General features: G+C 36.5%; 1 protein-coding gene across 18 annotated transcripts in view; it reads left to right on the top strand.

The window, feature by feature from the left end:
• Nucleotides 1-25,651, top strand: part of LOC141390384 (diacylglycerol kinase eta) — a 213,197-nt gene that overhangs the window by 129,243 nt on the left and 58,303 nt on the right. For all 18 annotated transcript variants that reach the window (XM_073963413.1, XM_073963356.1, XM_073963336.1 and 15 more), the window contains one exon: nucleotides 23,156-23,236. Coding sequence is in view for 10 of the 18 variants with exons in the window: in XM_073963356.1 (XP_073819457.1) it covers nucleotides 23,156-23,236 (81 nt within the window). In the remaining 8 variants the exon portion in view is untranslated. The remainder of the gene's footprint in view (nucleotides 1-23,155; nucleotides 23,237-25,651) is intronic.

The raw sequence follows: 25,651 nt of genomic DNA, 5'->3' as shown, positions 1-25,651 counted from the left end.
TATTTTTAAAGCAGAGAATACTTTACGCTGATACTAAAGGTTTTGGTTTAGCTACACACAAATTCGAGATATGTCCTAATGAAGACAGGTGACAAGATTTATAAGAAATATCATTTTTTGGACAACTATTTTCTAAAGGCCATAACTCCTAAAGTAACAGGTATATCTTTGTAAAACTACTTAATTTCTAAATAGTGGATTATTATCTCTACAACGATGTATAAATTTTCCCATTTCGACCCGTTTCGAAAATGTCACAAAAAATTGTCTCGAAACGTTGCATTTTCATACGATCTCGGCTGTACGGCGATGGCTCAACTATAGGTCATATATTTATTGCCCTGACTGAGTATCGCAATGTAAATGGCAGTGTTTGAAAGAAAAGCTCCTTCGCTTTAAGATAAAGTATCAGGATAAATTCTGTCCTGATATGACTTATCTTTTAATGAAAAATATATCTCGAATCTTTGCATTGTCATAGGACCTCGACCGAACGCTTTTATTTGTGTTTTTGTTTGGTGTGACCAGAGTTTTGGAGTCGAAGTCGGAGCCGGAGTCTTCGAGTCGGAGTCGAGCAATTTTACTATAGTCGGAGTCTGAGTCGAAAAAAATAACTCGACTCCGACTCCGGGCAAATTTTTTTCCTACAGTTATTAACACATTGTTTATTTTATTCTTATATGAAAAATATTCGAACAAAAAATTTTGTTCGCCGGTTTATTCATATTATAAGAAAACTATGAAAACATTTAGGCAAAACTATAGTTGTGTTCCTTTACTTACCTGAGGTTACCATTTTTACCATTTGTTAACATTTTTAACTTGCAAAACGTTCCTTAACCCCAGTGGTAAAACTGGCAGCAATTTTTAAGAGAGTGAGAGGGGAGAGAGAGCACAAATTCCTTTCTCTTCTACCACAGGCTACCAGACAAATTTCTGCAGGTAAAAAATGGTAGAACTGATTTTTCGACATTTGTTTGAAGATTATGTCACAATGAAGAAAAAATGAACGAAAAACAGAAGAAAAATGCGAACACTGACAAAACAAAATTAAAAACTGTGATGTAAAAGAAGATAATTGCATTTGTATGTTTCTTTTTGACATTGCTACCAGATATACCATATTTTCGTTCCTTTACTTTTCTGGTAAAAATGTAGACATGGTTTTTAATTTATATTATTTTGAGAAAAGAACGTATAATGCCCACAACAATGCCCTTTACTAAGACATACATATACTAAGACATGGTCGCTCATTCAATCTGTTTATAGAGGTCATAACTTTTGAAATAATATGAGTACCTTATTGGGAACCGCTCTAATATGAGTACCTTATTGCAAAAATATCGCTCAGAAAATTTTAGGTACGGCTCTCATTGACAACTAATCGAAAACTGTCTTTTGTGTTTTTGTATGTTCTGTAACGAATATACAACAAGTAAAAAAGTATCAGTCGGCTTTGCCGACAGAGATATACCCTCAGCCGGTATATATTGAAAAAAAAAATGTTTCCCAAAAAACGTATGTATTTAGAGGGTTTTAAAAATTTTGGGCATAATCATTAGGATTAGAGATCAAAAGATTTGCGGAGGAGATACTAAAAGGAATGGATCTACATTGACCATTATGAATGTGGATCTCCAGTCACTACATATGGTGCCATAGGGGGTTTTACAACCTTCGGGATGTTTGCTCAAGAAGTATGGACTTGCCCCTGAAAAAAGATTTACCATCGTAATTATGGCAGCGAATGCAAGTTGCTTCAACAAAAGTTCAAAAAGTGATTCGATAGCAGGTCTTAAAGTGAACTTATCCGAAATTTTGTGTGGGAGGTACCGGATGGAGTGGACAAATATAGTCCATATTTCAACCTGATCTATATTTAGTAGATATATTAGGATGTGTAAAGTATGGACCAATTCGGCCACTCCCTTCAAGAGTTACCGTATGAACAAATTTTCCGAACATTTTCGAACTTTTGTGGGGGAGGTACCGGAAGGAGTGGACCGATATAGCCCATCTTCGAACTTAAATTAAGTTTGGGCAAAATATTACGAAAGCCTAAATTTGAATCGGTTCATCGGTTCGAGAGTTATCGTGCGCTCCAGCCAGACAGACAGACATACGGACGGACATTGCTCAATCGACTCCAAATTGTCTGAAACACATTTCGTCCAAACATACTTGGGGGTCTAAAACCATTATTTCGATGAGGCACATTTTGCCCGTATGAAAGTGTATATACCCTCGTTAGCATAAATGCTGAGGGTATAAAAAACAAATTATAGTCTTTTTCTGAACAAAAACAAGGTAAATGCACAAAACGACCACGAAAACGCGACAAAATCGATTAGTTGTCAATGAGAGCCGTACCTAAAATTTTTGTAGAACATTCCGAAGCTGAAAAACGTCATGTAGTGGTACTTTTATAGCGGCTCTTAAAATAAAGGACGAAAAGGACATTGCAGGAAGCGTGTTAGAAGGTCGAAGTGCTCTACGAAAATAATCCTCATTGGATTTGACTGAAGACATGTCATCTCAAAAATAATCTAAAATAACAGTGAATAAAGGAATAACGCTAATTCCTGATGGCTTACAGGGTCTCTAGCAAACACTTCATCACGCCATAACGTGGAAGCTCGACTCACGACGGATCTGTCCTTCGGGGTACTTAATATACTCACCAAGGCTTTTCTTCCCCAAAAGGAATTTTCCGTGCCCCAGACTTTCACCTCCATTTTGTTGCACAGTGATATTTGTATATCCTGTAATTAGGAAAAGGACCCTTGCATATAAGATATGGCCCCAAGAAGATGATTTTGTTTGGTCAAGATTTCAATACATCAAGATAACGATTATCAATATTTAGCCCGGATAATATTCTTTTATCATGTCGTATTCTTTATTCATGTCGTGCACAAAACCCGCTCTAACATAGAATAGACCACCCTCCAAATAAATCCCCACCTCAATCATTTTAGAAAGCCTGGCGGCTGTGCATGATTTTCATAGAATGAAATAAAACAAAAACCAAGGCATTCTGTCCGGCATTCAATGTTTAGATGTTGACAAAACAAAGAAGTAAAGCATGAAACGTTACAATATTCTTAACGAGAATAATGCAAACAAATGTTTTTTCTCTTTGTTCATTCACACGAATGCTTAGGAAAAAAGAAAGGAAGGACATACATACAATATGAATATTACATACATATGACAAAGCCTGACATTCATTTGGATGACGTTTGTCACTTTTATGGCGTGCATAAGTGTTTGTATGCATGTATGTGTTCGGAATACAACTACAATACATCCATTTGATTAAAAGTTTAGGCTATTGTAGTGGTATTAGTATTGCGATTATGTTCATTTTCAAAACCTTGGATTTATGAGAATTTTGTGGGCAAAACAAAGGTTGTTTCTTTTCTCTTTTTTTTTGTCTTTTAAGAGCGTGCGTTCGTGTCCTATTATAACAATAAATATTTTATTAAGTCCAAATTAAATAAATACAAAAGTAAATGAAATTATCTTTTTTTGTGCTTTCTTTCTTCTTATTCTCATTAGGGCGTATCAAGTTAATAAATAAATGTAATAAATCCCATCACAAACGGTTGTTTGCGCATAAATAAGCAGCAAAGACGAGACATTTCAATGGATTAATTTTGGTGGAGGGCGGTACACTTATAATAGGAATTGATAATTGCCACTCTGCAGAATGTGGAATATGGGAGTTTTAGTGGAATTTTATGCAAATTTTAAAGTACATGAGCCAAAAAATACTTTTATCACTTAATTTGGCAATTAATTCCGCGAAACAAGAAAAAATTACTTAAAGGTCTCACTTTTTTTGTTTATTAATTATTTTCTTACAAATAGCATGGGATTTGTTTTAAGTTAATGGTGCGGATCATTCAAAGACGAACTCAGTGAGTGATCTTTTGCCGTTAAAAATGCAATCATCTGTTTTCGGGTTATGCGATTTTTGTTAAAACCAGTAAAAAAGATTCAGTCGGCTTTGCCGACTCAGTCTTTGTGAATTAAGACATCTATTTGGAAGTATGTAAGTGTTTAACTTTTACATAGTAGGTAGCTGATGGAATGGGCCAACATATTCGATTTTTAAAGTCGATATTATTTTAGGAATCATTCCCTTCTTATTTATAGCACCGTCAGCCGTTCTAGTTGATCATCGTAGGATTTAAAGCTATTGTGTCATTATGCCAGGATGCATGGAATTGTTCACCAAAAACGTAATATCGCTGAAAACAGGATCACCAGAAGTATCTTCGGTGAAATGTTCAAAAAAATTTCTATAACCTCAACATTTATGCAATGGTCCAAAATTTGTCTTTCGTACTTTTATGTCCAAACTTAGTTTAAGTTTAGTCCACTCCCTCGAGTACCTCCCCCACAAATGTTCAAATTTGTGCGCAAAATTATGCGCACGATAACTCTCGAAAGACTAACCGATTTGATCCATACTTTGCACAAATTTTCGGAAAAGAGCAGTTTAGGATCTCATCTCTAATCCTTTTGATTTTTTTTGCAACAGGTTGCAAGTATGGGAAGTCCATACTTACTGAGAAAATGACCCAAAAGCTGAAAAAAAACCCTACGACCAGCAAGTGTAGTGGCTGGTGTGCACGACAACTCTCGAACCGAATACTGCGTTGGTCCACACATTGCACATCGTAATATTTCTTCGAATATTAGATAAAATTCGAAGGTGGTGCTTATAGGTCCACTTCTTCCAGTACCTCGCCCACAAAAGTTCTAAAATATTTCCTAAAATGTTATGCGCGATATCTTCTAACGGAGCGACCGATTTGGTCAAAAGTGGGTCCTTTCGGTCCACTCCTTGGGGTACCACCCACACAAACGTTCAACATTCTTGTTTAAGTCCGGTTAAAGGTCTGTTCGAGGATCCTTTGGAAATTTTCACCGAATGTACACTTTGTGTCCCTGTTTACAGCCATAATATGTTTATCGCGCGAAAGTCCATGTTTCCTGATCTAAAGCTCCAAAGGTCTAAATTATATGGTGACCAACTGAAGTGACTGGTGAGCGCGATATCTATCGGGGGGAATGACTCCCGAACTAAGACCCATATCCAAAATGAACTATATTGGTTCATTCCTTTATGTACCTCCGGCGCAAAACTTTTGAGCTTTAATCCAAATCCAGATTTTGGGTATCGTAATATTTTGCCCAAACGAAGTTTAAGTTCACCATTTTTCTGTAAAATGGTCGGAACGATAACTATTGATATGGCCTAGCCTAAGCAATCGTTGCATCTCGATACGTTTAACTATATTCATGTCTTTGTATAGCTCATATAGCTCGTGGTTCATACGACGTCGATATTCACCGTCAACGCAAATCGGCCGTAGATCTTTCGAAGAATTTTCCTCTCAAACACACCAAGCACTGCCTTATCTGCTTGCGCAAGTACCCATGCTTCGGAGCCATACATTAGCACGGGTAGTATCAGCGTTTTGTATAGTGTTATTTTTGTTTGACGAGATGTGGCTTTGTTTTTAAATTGCTTACTTAAACCATAGTAGCACCTGTTGGCCAATACAATTCTTCTTCTTATTTCACAACTGATGTTGTTTGTTGTGTTTATGGCAGTGCCTAGGTAGACGAAGTCTTTAACTACCTCAAAATTATAGGTACCAACTTTCACGGTTGGTCCACACCATCAATTTGGTCTTTTCGCCGTTTACCGCCTGATCCACTTTCGCAGATTCTGCTTCGACCTTCCTAAAGGTATCAGTTACTTCCTTTTCTGATCGTCCCATGATGTCTATGTCATCAGCATAAGCAAGTAAGATGTGGCTATTGGTGTAAATTGTGCCATTTCTTTTGACATTTGCATTTCGTATTACCTTTTCCAGCAAACTGTTGAATAGGTCACACGAAAGGCTGTCTCCTTGTCTGAAACCTCTTTTGGTACTGAACTGTTCGGAGAGGTTCCTTCCAATTTTAACTGTGGACCTAGTATCAGCTAAAGTCATCTTACAAAGCCGGATGAGCTTTGCGGGGATACCAAATTCAGACATGGCTTGGAATACCTTTGATCGGAGGGGACTGTCGAAAGCTGCTTTATAATCGACAAAAAGGTGATATGTGTCGATCTGCATCTCTTGGGTCTTCTACAGGATTTGCCGCAGGGTAAATATCTGGTCAATGGTGGACTTGCCAGGTCTAAAGCCACATTGGTATGGTCCAATTATTTCGTTGACCATTGGCTTTAGTCGTTCGCACAATATCCCCGACACTATTTTATAGGCAATAGGGAGAAGACTTATGCCCCTATAGGTGGAGCATGAAGTCTTATCTCCTTTCTTGTGGACGGGAAACAGGATGCTCAGGTTCCAATCGTCGGGTACGCGTTCTTCCTGCCAGATGGTGCTAACTAGCTGATGCATACACCTTATCAGCGCGTCGCCTCCGGTTTTAAACAGCTCGGCTGGTAAGCCATCGGCTCCTGCTGCTTTATTATTCTTCAGCCGGTTGATTGCTGCTTTACCTCATCTTGGCCGGGCCGTATACATTCTATACCATCTTCTGGGATTGGATCTGAGGTATCATCGTCTCCGCTACTATTAGATACCAGCAGATTGGAGAAATGTTCCTTCCATATCCTGAGCACGCTATTTGTATCTGATACCAGATTACTTTGCTGGTCTCTGCAGGTGGATGTGCCTGTACCAAAGCCATCTGTTTGATGTTTCTCTCTTTGGTAGAATTTTCGGACTTCATTCTGGCTCCTGTACATCTCGATTTTTTCACACTCCCGCTTTTCCATTTCTCTCTTTTTCTTGCGGAAAAGACGTTTCTCTTCTCTCCTTTTCTCCCGATATCTCTCTCGTGCGCTACGCGTTGCTACTGATTGTAAAGTAGCTCTATATGCCGCATTTTTCTTTTCGGTAGCAGCACGACACTCCTGGTCATACCATGAATTCCTTTGTGGAGGTCTCTGGAATCCAATACGGATTTTGCGGCTGTTTGCATGGAATGGGCAATATGTTGCCATCATGTTGTTATGTTACCGGGACAAAGAGTGCTCTCATTAAGCAATTGGGCTAGTTGAGTGGAATATGCTGTGGCTATCTGTTGTGTTTGCAGCCTATCGATGTCCAACTTCCGCGTTGTGTCTGTTCGTGCTTTATTTGCAACGTTTAGACGGGTGCGTACCTTTGCTGCAACAAGTTAGTGGTCCGAATCAATGTTTGCGCCTCGGAACGATCGTACATCCAACACGCTCGATGAATGTCTTCCATCTATCACAACATGATTAATTTCATTACTTGTTCTTTGATCTGTAGAGAGCCAGGTGCCCTTATGAATATCGAGATGATTAAATCTGGTACTGCTAACTACCATGTTTTTTGCAGCTGCAAAGTCTTTCAGCCTCATACCATTGTCAAATGTTTCACTGTGGAGACTGAATATCCCGACTGTTGGGCCAAAGATATTCTCCTTTCCAATATTGGCATTAAAATCACCTAGAATGATTTTAATGTCATGGGCAGGGCAACGGTCATATGTTTCTTCTAAGCGCTCGTAAAATATATCTTTGGTCTGTTCGTCCTTTTCTTCAGTGGGAGCATGAGCGCAAATAAAGCTGATGTTGAAGAATTTAGCTTTTATTCAAATTGTAGCGAGTTTTCATTCACTGGTGTGAAGCTGGAGACCAGATGTTTTAACCTCCGACCAACTACAAATCCGCAACCAAACTCATGCTTTACGTCATGGCAGCTATAATACAGTGCGTCACCTTTAGGTGTTGTTGTGACGCCTTTTCCAATCCATCGTATTTCCTGTATGGCAGTAATATCGGCCTTGTACTTTTCAAGTACGTCTGCCAATGCGAAGACTGCACCTTCTCTATAAAGAGTGCGAACATTCCAGGTGCAGATTCGCAGATCATGGTCCTTAAAACGTTTGTGGGGTTCGTCAACTTTAGATGGGTTTGTTTCTCTTTTCTTTTGTTTTTTCATAGTAGGCTGTTTTTTCTAGGGGAGGGTTACTAACCCGACGCCCAAACCCAAGTTTTTAACGTTCTTATGGGTGAACGCTCGCACATGTTAGCTCACTACTTTTAACGGATGTTAAAGGCAGTTCCCCAGGTGACACCACGGGGAGGTCAGTGTCCACTTGAGATGAAAGAGGGACCAAGATAAATCCTGGGCTTTGCCATGTTAAAACAGGTCAGGACCGTTCCTTGGTATCTTCCATCCCCTACGTCATCCTTTACGTTCAGTCATGTATCAAAGTGAAGTTTAAGGGCTTCTCTCGCATCGTTTTGATTCTCTTTTCAGCAGGTTGTTCTAGCGGCCTCATTTACAACGGTACAATTTTTTCCAGAGTGGGTTAATACTTCCTGAGATAATGGCCCAAAAACTCCAAAACCCTGCCGGCACACACTAAAATGACTATTGTGCAAGATAACTCTAAAACTTTTTCAAAAATTTCTTCAAAACTTAGTTTAACGTAAGTAAATATTTCGCGTCCTTTAGGAATAAGTTTGATTACTAAAAATGTGTGGTATATGTCAATGATTGGTGGTATAGGCCCACATTACGGCACCTGCAGATTTTAAAGTAAATCGATATGTTTTATATCGCGTTTAGTTTGATTTGGTTTTGTTTTTTTTTCAGTGGCTGATGGTACTTCTCCGTCAGCGCAGCTGACTGATACTCTCTTACTCGTTTAATCTCATTTATTGCGTTTATTGAATTCTACATAACTAACACTTTTGATTAAATTCGTATTGAATTAACAAGTCACTATACACCATGACGTATGTATAACATTTGACGAAAGCACATGGTAATCATACGCCACCTAATATTGCTCATACATATGTATCATTCTACTTTTGACAAATAAAACCTAATGAAATGTAATATGTACTTTTTCGTACACGCACACACACACGGAACGTAGTATAAATGTCAAACGTGTACATTTCACAGTCATCCTTTGTCGAAAAGAAAATCCAATGAAATCACTCAATTCAACTGAATATTAAATTTTCATACTACATAGAACTTATTGACCTTTACGCTCAATGACTGGAATGCTAAATATTGTTGCTGTTCGTATCCTTGTCATTGCACAGTTTTCTCATAGCTAAGATATTAAATCGAATTGAATTTGAACTTAGTTCAAGAGACTTCCTTTAGCAGATATTTGGTGTTAAACGTTTTAGCTATTTATCGAAATAAAATGAAATCCTAGAAGTTGGGATTTTTCTTCTTTGTTGGGTTATTTTTCCGTGTGCTTCCCTTATCCTTTACATGGTTATTTCAATCGAACCCCAACAGCCATCATAATGAACATAAAGGAATGTATTCAACAGGGAGGGAAGTGAAATATTTTTTTCTTTTGAAATATTTAGAATCGCTGTGGGTCTTCAATGGAGGAAATTACTAGCAATGCAAGAGGAATATTCATTTAAAACAGTGAAATAATAAGAAATATGAAAAAGAAAAAGACCTTAGCCGCCTTGGCCTTAATGCTTATAGAAGTAAATTAAATTTGCATTAAAGAAAAAATACCAAATTTCAAATCATACATTCATTGCAGAATTCATAAATAATTTTACATCAAAGTGGCTGTATCAGCAGGTGATTTTAATATTTTTTTTAGGTTTACATAAATTATTCACCAACGTGCTATAAATATTAAAACCCTGATATTGTTTTTCAAAATAATTTACCGAGCCACGACCAGCTGTGGTAATTGATGTTGCCTGTTTTTTCTTCTTGTTAGCCAATTGTTTAAATCATAAATGGCAGCAGCTCCTAAAGGTGCTAATTAATAAACATGACAGGGGCCTAATGATTCTTAGCTCGCACAAAAAAGTTTCTCATAAATTGTACTTAATTAGAGTTTTCCACCAACGTTTCTGCTTTTTTGCCTTTTAAAGAAAGCAACAAAGTTTTTAATTGAGTTGTATGTTAATACCTACTATACATAAATTGTAGGTGTATTCATGTTTTAAAAAGAAACAGAAAAAACAAGTGAAGCCAACATAATGCGATGGACAGAGGTTGTGGGCCAACAATTATACAGATGTAACCACTGACATTTTTACCTTTAAATAATAAAATAATTTATTTTTAAATCGTGGTACAGTTTAAGTAACATTTCGACCATTATTATTATTTTCTTTAATGGCTCTTTTATTAATTTTCAAATAACTACGAGATCCGTTTAGAAGTAGTTTGCCAATCAAATTTGCCCGCGCATAATAAACCCGTTCGCGTAATCTTAGCTGCATTACAATGTCGAACTTTTCTACAAGTGGTTATATGTATGTTCGACACTCCATTTAAACTTGACGATACAAAGATGCTTTCATATCATTAAACTAAAATGAAATAGTTAACACTCCTCGTGCTCAGACAAGTCCTCGATTGTTCATTGTGGGATGTTCGTGAGCAATTGTGTTTTATAAAGCTTTTGTGTAACACTGTGAGTCATTTTTTGAGTCACGATAACTCTCTAACGGATTTGCCGATTCTGTTCAAAATTTGGCCCTCTTCATATTTAACCAAACTTAGTTTAAGCCCAAAGATGAGCCATATCAGTCCAATTCCCTTAGGTACCTCCCCCACAAAAGTTTAATAGTTTTCACAAAAATAGTGGCAATGATAACTCACGAAGGCAGTAACCGATTTTGTTCATACTTTCCACATGGTAATATTTCTACGAGACATAGATCAGGATAGTTTTGAAAAAAAAATTTTGGAAATTAATTTTGTTTTAATTAAAAAAATACTCTTTGGGTTTTCATAAAACTTATATAACTCTTATAAAAACTCATACTCATTCAAAAATGTCAATTTGTGTAAAAACAAGTAAAAAAGGATCGGCAAAGCCGACTGATATATACCATCAGCCTGTGCGAATTGAAACACTTTTTATATATTTAAGGGATTTTGAAAATTTTGAACCGACAAAAATATGGATTTGGATAGAAGCTCAAAAAGTTTTTCGGGGAAGGTATCTAAAGGAATGGACCGACATATTCCATTTTGAAAGTGGGTCTTATTTTGGGTGTCATTCCCTTCGATAGAAATCGCGATCACCTGCCTTTTCAGTTGGTCACCATATAATTCAGGGGTTTTGGACTATTATATCAGGAAGCTTGTACATGCCTACGAAAAACATGATATCGCTGTAAACAGGACCATTAGGTAAACATTTTCAAGGGATCCTCGCACAGACACTTAACCGTTTTGCTCTGTTTATGAGATATCGCGCGTACTATTTTAGCTAATATTTTTGAATTTTTGTGGTGGATGTACCGGAAGGAGTGGACCTACAAGCACCACCTTCAAAATTCATCTAATATTCGAAGAAATATTACGATATGGAAATGTGTATCAACTCAGTATTTGGTTCGAGAGGTGTCGTGCTCTCCAGCCACTACATGGTGAAATAGAGGTGTTTTAACACTTTTCCGGCTGTTTTCTCAATAAGTATGGACTTGCCCCTAAAAAAACTTTTATCGTCGTAATTGAGGAACCGAATAAAAGTTGCTTCAACAAAAATCAAAGTGATTCCAGAGTAGTTCTTAAAGTGAACTTATCCAAAATTTTGTGTGGGAGATACCCGAATAGATACCCGATGGACGAATATAGTCCATATTCGAACCTGATATATATTTGGTAGATATATTGAAATGTGTAAAGTATGGAACAAATCGATCACAACCATCAAGAGTTATCATTCGCACAATTTTTCCGAAATTTTTTGAAATCTTGAGTGGGGGAGGTACCTGAAGGAGTGGGTATGATATGCTATGGCTTATCTTTGAACTTATAATAAGTTTGGACAAAATATTACGAAGGCCAAATTTTGGACCGAATCGGCAGATCCGTTCAAGAGTTATCTTGCGCTCCAACCACTACACACCGTGTCATAGGGTTTTTTGCAACTTTCAGGCTAATTTCTCAGGAAGTATGAGACTTGTACTGTCGTATAGAGGACAGTGAATAGAAGTTGAGACAACAAAACTCAAAGCTATTCGAGAGCAGGTCCTAAACTGAACTTTTCCCAAATTTTGTGTGGTAGGTACCCGAAGGAGTGGACGGATTGGCCCCATATTGGAACCTCATCTAACTCTAGTTCACGATGTGCAAACCGGTTACTCCCTTCAAGAGTTATCGCGCGCACAAATTTTCCGAACAATTCCGAAGTTTTGTGGAAGAGGTACCGGAAGGAGTGGACCGATGTAACCCATCTCCGAACTTAAACTAAGTTTGGACAAAATATTGCGAAAGCCAAATTTTGGACGCACCAGCCAGCCAGCCAGACAGACAGACGGACGGACATTGCTAAATCGACTCCAAATTGTCTGAAACACATTTCGTCCAAACATACTTGGGGTCTAAAACCATTATTTCGATGAGGCACATTTTGCCCGTATGAAAGTGTATATACCCTCGTTAGCATAAATGCTGAGGGTATAAAAAACAAGTAAGAACGGCGTAAGTTCAGCCGGGCCGAAATTGTTATACCCTCCACCACAAGTTGTATTGAAGTAAAATGGAATAATTAGTTTCCTTTTGTGAATGAAGAAGACTTAATACTAAATTTCAGCAATTTGGGTAAAACAATGTGAGGCACCATTCTATGGGGGCTATTTCAAAACGTCGATCTATACCGACAAATTTCTGACGGAAAGTTTTTAGGCTCAAAGAAGACTAAATACCAAATTTCCTATATTTCGGTAAGAGAATGTGGCTAAAACTTAAAAAAATACCGAAAATCAAGAAGTACGCTTCTATGGGGATATAGGAAGACGTGGACCTATACTGATAATACTCTTCTGGAATATTTTATAATTCTTGGAAGACGAAATGACGAATTTCACCCATTTCGGTTGGATATTGACGTCACAATCTTTAGTATTACGAAAATCGGGAGGTACCGTTCTATGGGGGCTATATCGAAACGTGAACCTATACCGACGAAGTTTAGTCAGAAATGGGGCAATATGAAATGGGGCAAAATACGAAAAATCGGGAGGTACCTTTCCATGGGGGCTATATAAAGGCGTGGACCTATACCGGCAAATTAAATGGGGAAGTTTGAGTACCCTAAATACCAAATTTCAGCCATTTCGGTGGAATACTGAGGCCACAACGTTCAAAGTACCGAAAATTGAGAGGTTCCGTTCTATGGGGCTTTATGAAGGCATGGACCGATACCGACAAAGTTCTGGGTGAAATTTTAATACCACCAACGTAGACTAAGTACCAAATTTCAGCCATTTCGTTGTGATAATGAAGCTAAACCCTTAAAAATACCGAAAATCGGGGCTATATAACGAGGCTATATAAAGGTGTGTACCGATACCGACAAAATTCTGGGGGAAAGTTTTATACCCCTAAAGAAGACTACGTACCAAATTTCAGCCATTTTGGTAGGATAATGAAGCTAAAACCTTAAAAATACCGAAAATCGGGAGGTACCGTTCTATGGGGGCTATATCAAAACGTGGACCGATATATCCCATTTTCAATACCAACCATCCTGCAAGTAATAAAAACTTCTGTACCAAATTTTGACTCTCTATCTTTAAAATTGCGAGCTGTATCTTGATTTCAACAGACAGACGGACGGACGGACAGATGGACACGGTCAAATCGACATAGAATTTTATGCTGATCAATAATATATATGTATACTTTATAGGGTCTCCGACGAATATTTCGATGTGTTACAAACGGAATGACAAATTTAATTATACCCTCCATATGGTGGAGGTTATAAAAATGGACACAATATCTGTTATAGTTTCCGATAAAAAGCTATTTCTTTGTCCAGGAATTTCCAAAGTTGCGAAAAATGTCGTTTTTAGGAGCACACCACGCCCATACCCTCTAATATTTTGACCTAAATCGATTCCTAAACCACTGTGCGTAGCCGCTATTAGATTCGATATTGTCAATAGGTGAAAGTTTCAATTCACACAGGCTTTTTTACTTGTTTAATTGTTAAGCTACATTTTCTGACCAAATTAGCCGTAAATATAAGGTCCCATATCATTGAGCTAATATGAATCGGGGTGCACTCATTGATATGAGAGAAGTCTCCCTTGTCCCGTATGAGATGTTGTGGAACAATTTTTTTGTGTTTTATACATTTAAGGTTCCCAGTGGTCAAGATATTTCTCACTAGAATTGTGAACAAGGATTGCGTGTAGGAATCATCGACATATAACGGTAATTCCCGATTTCAGGTATTTTATCAACAAGCTTGGCCCAAATTGACAACTGTTTCGGTGTTTAGGATTCCTAGGGGTCAACAAACTTTGTCACCATATATTGTTTCTCCTAAGCCTCTAGTTCAGTACTGCCCGATTTTAAGAAATTGAAAGATTTTAGCTTCATTTTGGTCAAAAATTGCTGTAATTGTGGTTTCCAGTTCCATGTTGTGAACATAGGTACTTTCATAATAGAAACAGAAGAAAGCTTTTACCAGATTTTAGTTCAAACTAATAACATTGTGATTGGTATAAAAACCAAACGGCCAAACATGTCTTGCAACAGATACCACTTAAAATTGTTGTTATACAATTCGAAAGGACTAAATATTGCCCATTTAGGCCTTTCTTTTAAGTATTGACAGCCTTTTCTGCAGTCTATACCGTACTAATTGTCTACTAATATTTGTAAAATAAATCATTTACTTCCATTTCACGGCATTTCCTTCCACAAAATGGAATTAGAAGTTGACAGCAATGTTAATGTCATTTTGCCGAAATCCCCAATAAGAAATTAAAAAGTTTATTGAATTCAATATTCTTTGTAAAAACAGAAAAAGGACAAAATCCATTAGAAATTAATGGAATTTGTCATTGTAACCATGCTTCTTGTTGTTTTTTTTTCCAAAATGTATTTTTACCGACTAGGTAATACCTTTCAGTCATATCAACCATTTAATTCAGTGAATGGAAAATGTTTAAAATGTTGCTCCCTTCAAATCTACAATTAAAAGTTATTTTGTAAAGAAAATTCACGCTCTGAATTTCAAATAAATGAACAAATAATAACAAATTTTCCATTGATTTGATTTGTAAATACAAAAAAGGTCAAGTGCAAATAATCCTTTTCGGCCAAAAATCAATACAGTTTTCCTGTATACAAATACAAAAACAAACATTGCGTTCAACTCAATCACATAATCTGACAAATTAATGGTGTCTAAGTGAATTGGATATTTTTTTTTGTATAAAAAATCAATTTGTTGCTGTTGTTTTTCGCTGTACTGTACTGCCTTTTTGTAGTCATTGGCACGTGTAAGCAGTGCTTTCTTACTTTTCCTTTCAATGCAAATGACAAAGGGAAATTACAAAAAGAAAAACACGAAATATCTATACAAAATATTTGATGAAATTGAATTAAAAGGAAAATATTTTCTGCACAATAATGAATGATGGTAAACTATAGCGTAACTTTTCACTTAGCAATAATAATAACAACACTGAGTTTATAAAGGACACGACAGATGACTTGACATAGGACAAACAAAAATTTTCAAAAAAATACAAATTGATGTTGTAACGTTGGCACCAGCACAATTAAATAAAGTAAATGTCAATTATCTGTTCATTTTCACTATTTGAAATAGTTTTTTATTCATTTGATTGTGAGTCTCATGTTTTCAGTTAATGAAAAATGTCATCAAATTAATTACCAAGTTTATAAATGTATGGACAATTCAAAACATTGTTATGATAAATGTACAGTGTTGTATTTTTGATATCTTTTAATATAAAATAACGTTTATTAAATAAATAACGTTCATTAAATATAATATTTTATATGGAATATACCACAGCGGCTTGAAGTATTTTTGTCGAAACCAGTTTCAAACGTCTGCTTACCCTGTGTGTCATTTTTGGAGTCATGGTTTATTAACCACATTCTGACACCGCAGAGTGATAGAAGACCAAACCGGCGATTTTTCCTATCACTTCAACTTTCACGGTTATGGGCCCACAAAGGCCTGAGGCATTGATGTCAAAAGGGATCATTGAGGGGCTCATATCCTCTAAATCGCTGAGAATCTGGGTTTACTGATGTAGCTCTCGTCGTAAAGAATAATTATTGTGAACACATAAAATCTATTCAACCTCACCTTCAAGGTCAAATTTGCCTTATAATTTTTGCTCGGATTTTAGGCTACAGATATCAAACCGATCAGAATTGAAGCAAACAACCACCTATAAAAAAATATACCTTAGGTCTCAATAAACAACTTTCTAGAACATACGAACTCTGTAGAAACGGTTCTTAATGGCCAATATAGCAATACAATTGCGATTTTTATCCTCTTTTCTCGGTTTCTGCTCCATAGATATGTGTTCTCAATTATTATTCTTTAAGTCGAGAGCTACATCTTTGTTTCAACGAGTAAACTCAAATTGTCAGCGGTGTAGAAGATATGAGCCTGATAAAATGATCTGTTTTTACATCAAGGCCTGAGGTCTTTGGGTGCCCATAGCCGCGAAAGTGGATGTGATAGGGCAAAACGCCGGGAAACGTGTCTTCTTATTTTTGGTCTTCTATCACGCTGCTGTGTCAGAATATGGTTAATAATTTTCGTGTTGCATAGTGTTATTGACCTTAACTAGGAAAAAGCCTATAACTCTACAAATATCGAGACGAAAACTAATGTTCGTATGACCACGTAGATAGAATGCATGAGAGGAATGAAAATGTGATTATGTTGAATCGATTAGTACTGAGAGAATAGGTTTGGATAATATTGTAGAAGAACATACTAAGCACTGATATTTTAAGAAATCGTTGCAATATTGCATTGATTACGATTTATGTTTGAAGTATTTTTATCAACTTTTAGAATATTTTAAATTAAAAATAATAAAAGTGTCATTTAATAGAGTTTAAATATTACAAGTGAAATCTCTATTTACGTACATTTCTTCTTATGTTCTCCAACCAAATTCCCTAAATTTTTCTAAAAATATATCTGTTGTACAAAACTATATAGAAAAGACTTCCACATAAAAAACAATTTTTCTATTCATTTCTAACAAAGTCATTTTATTAAGCCAGAGGTAGTGCTGTGATGACACAAAGGAAATACTTTAGAATGCCAAAAATTTCAAACAGAACATTTCTTTCCCTCCTCCTGAAATACATTCGTCTGTAGGAACTCATTGAAAACGTTTAAAGTAATTGATCGTAATGCTTCCGCAAAGGAAACTTTCTCCTGCTATGAAATTCTATTGAATTGTAATTGTTCTATTATATGAAATGATATTAAATATAATCCTTCAAATATTTTTTATTCAATTTAAAAGACCACACCAAACTCACATACATAATAAGTTGAATTAATAAGTTTCAACTTGCATGTAATGTAATACGAATTGCATGTAATACGAATTGTACTTGAAACTAGGACGAGATAACATCAAATTTATTTGCGGAGTAAACACAACGTAGTGTCTATAGACGTTGAGACTCATGAATAATAAGAAATAAGTGCTTATTGAAACAAAATCAAGTCGTCCGGCTATAATTTTGCCCAATTCAACGTTGTTACCACGCTACACTTTGCATTTTTCCGAATCGTTATGAAATTTTGCATGAAGTTAAGAGTAAGCATATAACTAGAATTTTAAAACTTCAGAGAATACATTTTCCCTATCTATAAATTCTAGTGATATCAAAAGACGGGGTCATTCTAATGAAATAATCATCCTGCAACTAAGTCGACTTTTACACTAGGGAATATTATAATAAATTGTTCTTGAAAAATTAAAAAGGTATCAGTCGGCTTTGCCGACATTTGACATTTGTGTAGTAAACACATGCGAAATATACGTTAATAAACAATGTTACGCTACACTGCTCCAGAACGCGGAATATTGGTGACTATTTATTTGACCAATAATCGGTCGGTGACTTTGGCACAACGTGAATTTCGTCGCAGACGTTTAGCCGCTCGCTTCGAAGAGACTGGCACAACAGGAGATGCTGCCAGGCATGGCAGACCCCGGAATATCCGTTCTGCCGAGAATATTGCTGCTGTAGCCGAGGATGTCACGGAAGCGCCTTCGATATAGACCAGACGACGTGCCAAGCAAATGGGTATCAGTTGACGGCCTTTACAGCGAATTTTGATACGATATTAGAAGATGTTTTCGTACAAAGTCCAGACGGTGCATCAGCTGTTAAACGCTGACCGCCAATCGCGTCTAACATACGATCAATCCATCCTTAATCACCACCAAGAGGAAGATGATTTTTTATCAAAAATAATCATGAGTGATGAGGCGCTCCAGACTTCTTTTTGTGGGGCTTTTTGAAGTCGCGGGTTTATGTCAACAAGCCTCAGACTCTTTCAGCTCTTAAAGACAATATCCGCCAAGAATGTTAGGACCTATCGCCGGAAGTTTTGGCCAAAGTGATGTAAAATGCCATAAAAAGGGCTCAAATGACAATAACCTGTGGCGGCGGCCATTTAATTGATATCATATTCTCGACTTGATGTAAAAAAATTAAAAGACCAAATAAAAATAATCCACAAGAAAAATCAAAGTTTTTCATTTTTTTTAAATTACAGCCAAAAAACTTCGGAAGATTACTTTTGCGCCACCTTGTACCATCAGCCTATGTGAATTGAAACTTGCATCAACGGACAGATCCAATATCGGCTACATAACCCAAATCCTTTTTCCTCAAACATCAGGTATTATAGAGGGTTTCAGTCCCTTTTTGGACATTAGACCTTGCCGACAAAGATGTGGAATAGGGTTAATGCTCAAAAGTGTTGCGGAGGATGTGCTTAAAGGAACTGATCGACATAGTTCATTTTGGAAGAGGATTTTATTTTGAGAGTCACTTCTTTTCGATATATATCACGTCCACAAGCCATTTCAGTTGGATTAATATTATAAACATTAAATAAATAAATATTAGGAAAGCCAGTTCGAGAGTTATAGTGCACTGCAACCACTACACATGGTGCAATAGGGGTTTTTTACAATTATCGGGCTATTCTCTCAGGAACTATGGACTTTCGCCTAAAAAAAATTAAATTGTCGTAAGTGGATAAACGGGAGGTACTAGATCAGTGATGGCCAAAATCACACATTTGCAGATTATAACTTGCGCTAGTGTGAATGGAAACGTAAACAATGCGTTAATCGAACGAATGTGTTTATAGTGTACGTGTGTGTCGTATGCACGCGGGCATAGGAAAGTTGTTGTTGATGGCCATCACTGTACTAGATCCATATTGGAACCTCATCTTTGTCTGGTAGAAATTTCACGATGTGCAAAGTATGGACCAAATCGGTTACACCCATCGAAAGTTATCGTGCGCACAATTTTTCCGAACATATTTGAACATTTGCGTGGCGGGTATCTGAAGGAGTGGACCGTTATGGCTCATCTTCAAACATAAATTAAATTTGGACAACATATTACGAAGGCCATATTTTGGACCAAATCGGTTGATCAGTTCGAGAGTTATAGTGCGCTCCTGCGAATACACATAGTGTCATAGGGGTGTTTAACAACTTTCAGACTATTTTCTCAGGAATTATGGAATAGCCCCTGAAAAATTTTGTACCGTCGCACAATGTCGCGAGTTCATATTAACTGTGGCCAAAAATAGAAGGAGTTGTCGTAGGTGCATCAATTTTGGTACACCTACCTATTATTGACTTACAATCTTCAAGACAAACAATTGGGTTGGTCGGTTCACGTTTCGATATAGCCCCCAAAAAGCCGTACCTCCTGATTTTCGGTATTTTGAATGTTTTAGACACAATGACCAACCGAAAGTATTCAAATTTTGTGGTTAGTCTTCGGCAGAGATATCAAACATTTCAACAGATATAGCCCCTATAAAACGGTACCTCCCGATTGTCGGTATTTTGAAGATTTTAGCCTCATTATTACACCGAAATTGCTGAAATTTGGTATTTAGTCTTCGTAGGGGGCATTATACCTTCACCTTGAAATTTATCTGCATAGGTCCACGCCTTCATATAGCCCCCATAGGCCGGTACCTCCACTGGTTTTAGCCTGACTATCACACCGAAATGGCTGAAAATTGGTATTAAGTCTCCGTTGGGGGACTTATAACATTCCACCAGAAATATATCGGTATAGGTCCTCGTCTTCCTATAGCCCCCATAGAACCGTGGCTCCTCATTTTCGGTGTTTTGAGTGTTGTGGCCTCAATATCCACCCGATATGACTGAAATTTGGTGTTTAGTCTTCATATTGTTTGTGAGCATATTGAATATATCAAACTCTTGTCTTTATATATGAGAAATTTCCTTTAAAAAAATTTTTGACCGATTAGTGGTCAAAAAACGGTAAATTTTTTGTAAAAAATCGAATTTTGACTTTCGCTGTTCACAATTTTTTTAAAAATTGATATTTTTAAAATTCTCTCGTTTTAAAGCAAGATTATTAGGTACTTAATAAGCCCATAAAAATATATGATGATCGGTTCATTCGTTTTCGCGCTATAGCCAACACCGCAAAACGATTTGTTAAAAAAGGAGGTATCCTCTCAGTGAGGTGGTCGCTGAAAAAGAGAAATGACACATTCATATGAAAACTTCTGCAGCTGGGACCTTTATATTTGAAGTACTCACTTCTTACTATTCATACAGCAAAAAATATCGATATACACTTTTATACAATTTTTTACCATTTTTGGCCACGGTCGTGACACTGTGCGTCGTAATGGGGGTAGAGAATGCAAGTTTTTACAAAAAAAAAAAAAATGAAAGCGATTCGAGAGCAGGTCTTAGACTGAACTTATTCGAAATTTTTTGTGGGAGATACCCGAAGGAGTGGACCGATAAAGAACATACTGTAACCTCATCTATGTCCGGTAAAAATTTCACGATGTACAAAGTGTGGACAAGTCAGTTACTCCCTTCAAGAGTTATCGAACACACAATTTTTTTGAAGGAGTGGACCGATATGGCACATCTTCTAACTTAAACTAACATTGTACGAAGAGCAAAATTTGGTTCGAATCGAGAGTTATTGCGCGCCCCAGCTAGCCACACAGACGGACGGACATGGCTAAATCGACTTCAAATTGTCTGAAACGGATTTTGTCCAAACGTACTTGCCATTTTTTCGATGAGGCATATTTTTGATCATACCAATGTGTATATACCCTCATTAGCCTAAAGACTGAGTGTATAAAAATTGGGTGGTTGGTAAGTAGTTATTTCTACTAAAGCATCTGACTGTACAAATGTGCTAAGTATTATCTTTCCCAAGCAAAAACAAATATATAATGTTTTAGTCAAGATTAAAAAAAAACGACACGACACGACACGACACATGGAAATGGACTGAATTGTGGGATTCGTACCAAAGAGTCTTTTAGATGGGTCACCGTTGGCATTTTTTGGTCATTATGTCAAAATATATCATATATCATAATCAGAATCACATAGACTATCTCCGAAGAAATTTTTAAAACAATCCCCAAAAATTTGAACTGAAGTTTTAAGATGGAGGTATTCATAGTTAGTGTGTTATCGTACTCATCAGTAATTTCAGTTGGTGTCGGCAGGATTTTTCTAGACTATTTTGGCCAAATCAAAAGAGGTATGGACTTGTCACCTAAAAAAATTTTACTGTCATAAAATAGGCCGCGGGGACAAACTGATGCAAAAAACCTGAGACATGACTTTAAACTGCACTATAGCGAACATTTTTGAAATTTCGTTTGGAGGTTCCTGAAGGGCGGGACTGAAATAGTCAATGTTGGAAACTGTGGTCAGATAACAAAGTTACAGCCTTTTGTATATAGGGTTCCCACAATTTTAATTGTGTGTAATGTAACCATAAGCACACAGTTATAGTTCATTACCGGCATCTTTTTGCACGAAGCAAGAGCTTTGGTCAAGGTAGATGCAAATAATTTTGGATAATGATTGAATAGTGTTTAGCTGGTGAAATCGACCGTAACATTTGTGGAAGAAATTTCCAAATTTAATTTTTGGTCTATATTTTAAATTCTAGGAGATATATTCCGGCAAATTACAAAAACCAAACTTGAAAACTCACCTAGAAATTCCGTGGAGAACTAGTGCCCAGAGGTAGTAGCCTATAGTAGTGTAGCCCTCTCTTACTTGTTTCGACTTATGTTAAAGTTTTATGTTTACTCAATGGGGGAGGGATAGAATATTTATGTTCCGCTTATGGTTCAGCTGATGCCTTTGCAATCGGCCCTTGCTGCCGGTTTATTTTTCAGCTGACTTACTGCGATAATGACTGCATTCGGGTTTCGCGATATTCATTCAGTAGCATATTTCATAAATTTTTTTCCAAAAAACTATGCAACTTTTTAGTAAATGTTTTTTTTTTCATCTAAAAGAGCACATCTTAATCTACTTTCTGAATTTTTCTTGTTGAAAATATTATGCGGATTTGTGGTAATTGGCCGTCTACCAAATCCTGTTTTTATTAAAGCGTTTTGCGGTACCAACTATAGCTCGAAAACTAATAAACCGATCGTCATATATTTTTGTATGATAATTAAGAACATGAAGATCTAGTCCTTCATCGATCGAATTTTTAAAAAAATATTAGTTTTTACCAAAATGTTGAAACCAAAAAGTCAAAATTCCATTTTTTGGCTTAAAAAAACTAATGTGTTTTTGTCATTAAGCGGGCAAATTTAAAAATTAAATCGATCGATGAAAGGATGGTTTTTGATGTTCTTGATAATCTAGCAAAATTATTTGACAATCGGTTTATTAGTTTTTGAGCTAGAGTTGGCACCGTTTTCAAAATGTCATTTCGAGAAAAACACGTTTTAAGTTTCTATACTCCAATACTATACTCCAAATCTATACTTCCAATACTCATATCTCAGTCATTTTTGTTCCGATCGATTTGTAAGTTTTACCAAATATTATATGCTAGTTATTCTTTAAAATAGGCCAACAAAATTTTTTTCTATTTTCTGAAATTTACAAGTGGGGGTCACCCCTTCAAAAACAACCTACTATTCAATATTTTTAATAAAAAATTCTAGCTCACAATTGCTAAAAAATATTGTAAGAATTTCATTAATAAGTCATATTTATAAATTTATATATTTTCAGAGTGATGTCTTCGATGAAATCGACTTATCCGATTTATGTACAGCCGAATGCAGTATTAAAAACGTAAATCATAGTTTTCAGGTAAGTTAGTCGGTTCGATTATTTAAAGACCCCTTGCAAACTATACAAACCACATTCAAGACCATCCGAATCTCATTTGGAAAGCGGCTGTCACCTCAATAATAACAGAAGAGTTCGGACCAATACAGAATTTGGTTTTGAGTTTACATTAGTCAAATTAAACCTTATAAGAAGACCCCTAAATATGACGAATATGTGGGAAATCTAAATGAACAAGTAAAAAAGTATCAATCGGCTTTGCCGACAGAGATATACCCTATGTCTATGTGAATTGAAACTTTCATCTACGGATGGACGCTTGGACTTGTCCACGAAAACATAATATTGCTGTAAACAGGCCACAACGAACAGCATCGGTATACATTTCTAAAGTATCTTCGAACAGAACCTAAACTTCACTTATACACAAATATTGGACATTTTTGGGGGAGATGCCCTAAAGAGAGGACCGATAAACTAAATTTATACAAAATATATAGATCCAAAGTTAGGACCAAAATGGTTGCCCCGTTCAAGAGATATCGGACATACCATTTTAGTGACATTTTTTTAATATTGGGGGGAAGTACCGGAAGTTGTGGGCCGGTATTGGCCATTTTCGAACTGAAACTAAGTTTGGATAAAATATCACGAAGGCGAATTTTGGATCAAATCAGTTGATCACTTCCAGAGTTATCGTGCTCTCCAGCTGTTTTCTCAAGAAGTATGGACTTGCGGCTGGAAAAACTTTTGCCGTCGTAATTGAGGCAGTGAATGCAAGGTACTTCAATCAAAATCAAAGAGATTCGAGAGCCGGTATTAAAGTGAACTTATCCGAAATTTAATGTGCGAGGTACATGAAGGAGTGGACAAATATAGACCATATTTGAACATGATCTATACCTGGTAGGTATATTATTATGTGTAAAATATAGATCAAATCGGTCATCCCCTTCAAGAGTCATCGTGCGCACAATTTTACCGAACATTTCCGGACTTTTGTGGGGGAGGCACCTGAAGGAGTAGGCAGATAGGGCTTATCTTCGAATTGAAACAAAGTTCGGACAAAATGTTGGACCGAATCAGCAGATACGTTCGAGAGTTATCTTGCGCTCCAACAACTATACACGGTGTCATAGGATTTTTTTTGCAAATTTCAGGCTATTTTGTCAGGAAGTATTTACTTGCCGCTGATGAAACTTGTACCGTCGTATGGGGGGCAGTGAATACGAATTGTTACAACAAAAATCAAAGCTGGTCCTAAACTGAACTTTCCAAAAATGTTGTGTAGGAGGTACGCGAAGGAGTGGACCGATTAAGCCCATATTGGAACCTCATCTAAGTCTGGTAGAAATTTCACGATGTCCAAGGTATGGACGAAATCGGTTACTTCCTTCAAGAGTTATCGTGCGCACAAATATTACGATACCCAAAATTTGGTTCGAATCGGTTGATCCGTTCGAGAGTTATCGTGCACACCAGCCAGCCAGCCAGACAGACGGACGGACATTGCTAAATCGACTCCAAATTGTCTGAAACGGATTTCGTCCAAACATACTTTGGGGTCTAAAACCATTATTTCGATGAGGCACGTTTTGCCCGTATGAAAGTGTATATACCCTCGTTAGCATAAATGCTGAGGGTATAAAAAGAAACAAAGTTAAAAATCATCGTTTCATTTCCATCTAAATTATGATATTTAAAATAGAAGTATATTTTCTATATTTCTATTTACTTTTTCATTGGTACTGAGTTACTTTAAGGAGGATTTTCGTTAATTCTCTCATTACCTAGTTACATAATCAGACTACTACATAGTCATATATTACAAAAATTGGATTAAACAAATCAGATTTTAATGAATTATAAATAATTTTTTTTTATAAGATTTATCTTTAACCTACGATAAATTAGAAGAATAGCACTAGCATGAAAGATGACAAAAGTGAACGTTAAAGATAACATATAATCGTTATTTATTTATAACAAACTTCATCAAATTATGAATTATTTAACCTTTACCTTAAACAGTCTTATGCCTGGCAAAAGTAATCCCATCATTATCTAACTTATCTTTATGGCCTTTTAATAAGTTATTGTTGTTGTTATCCTACAGCATTTGAAGTCTTATAAAATCTATCGTTGGAAATTACCACAATTTCGGGGTCATGGTAATTGCGTGAGTTTAGGTTAACATTTTACCAGTCAACCGAGCAATATAATGTTCATTTTATGTGCGGGAGAACGGGGTCTCTGCCATCAAATTTTGTATGTTTACTCGTAATAATATTATTCCATCCATGGAACGAAAGCATCTACGCATTAGCCCCAAGAACCAAGACAACTAAAATGTTTTCCGTTAGAGTGTTTGGGTCTCCTTCCATCAGCAAGGTAAAAGGTGTTTACATCATACCACAAAAAAAGGGAAAATAAGCA

Source organism: Musca autumnalis, unplaced genomic scaffold, assembly GCF_047663935.1.
Source record: "Musca autumnalis isolate F117 unplaced genomic scaffold, ASM4766393v1 scaffold_1, whole genome shotgun sequence".
NCBI lineage: Eukaryota > Metazoa > Arthropoda > Insecta > Diptera > Muscidae > Musca > Musca autumnalis.
The sequence above is the reverse complement of the archived record's forward strand: the minus strand, read 5'-3'. Positions and strand labels throughout refer to the sequence as shown.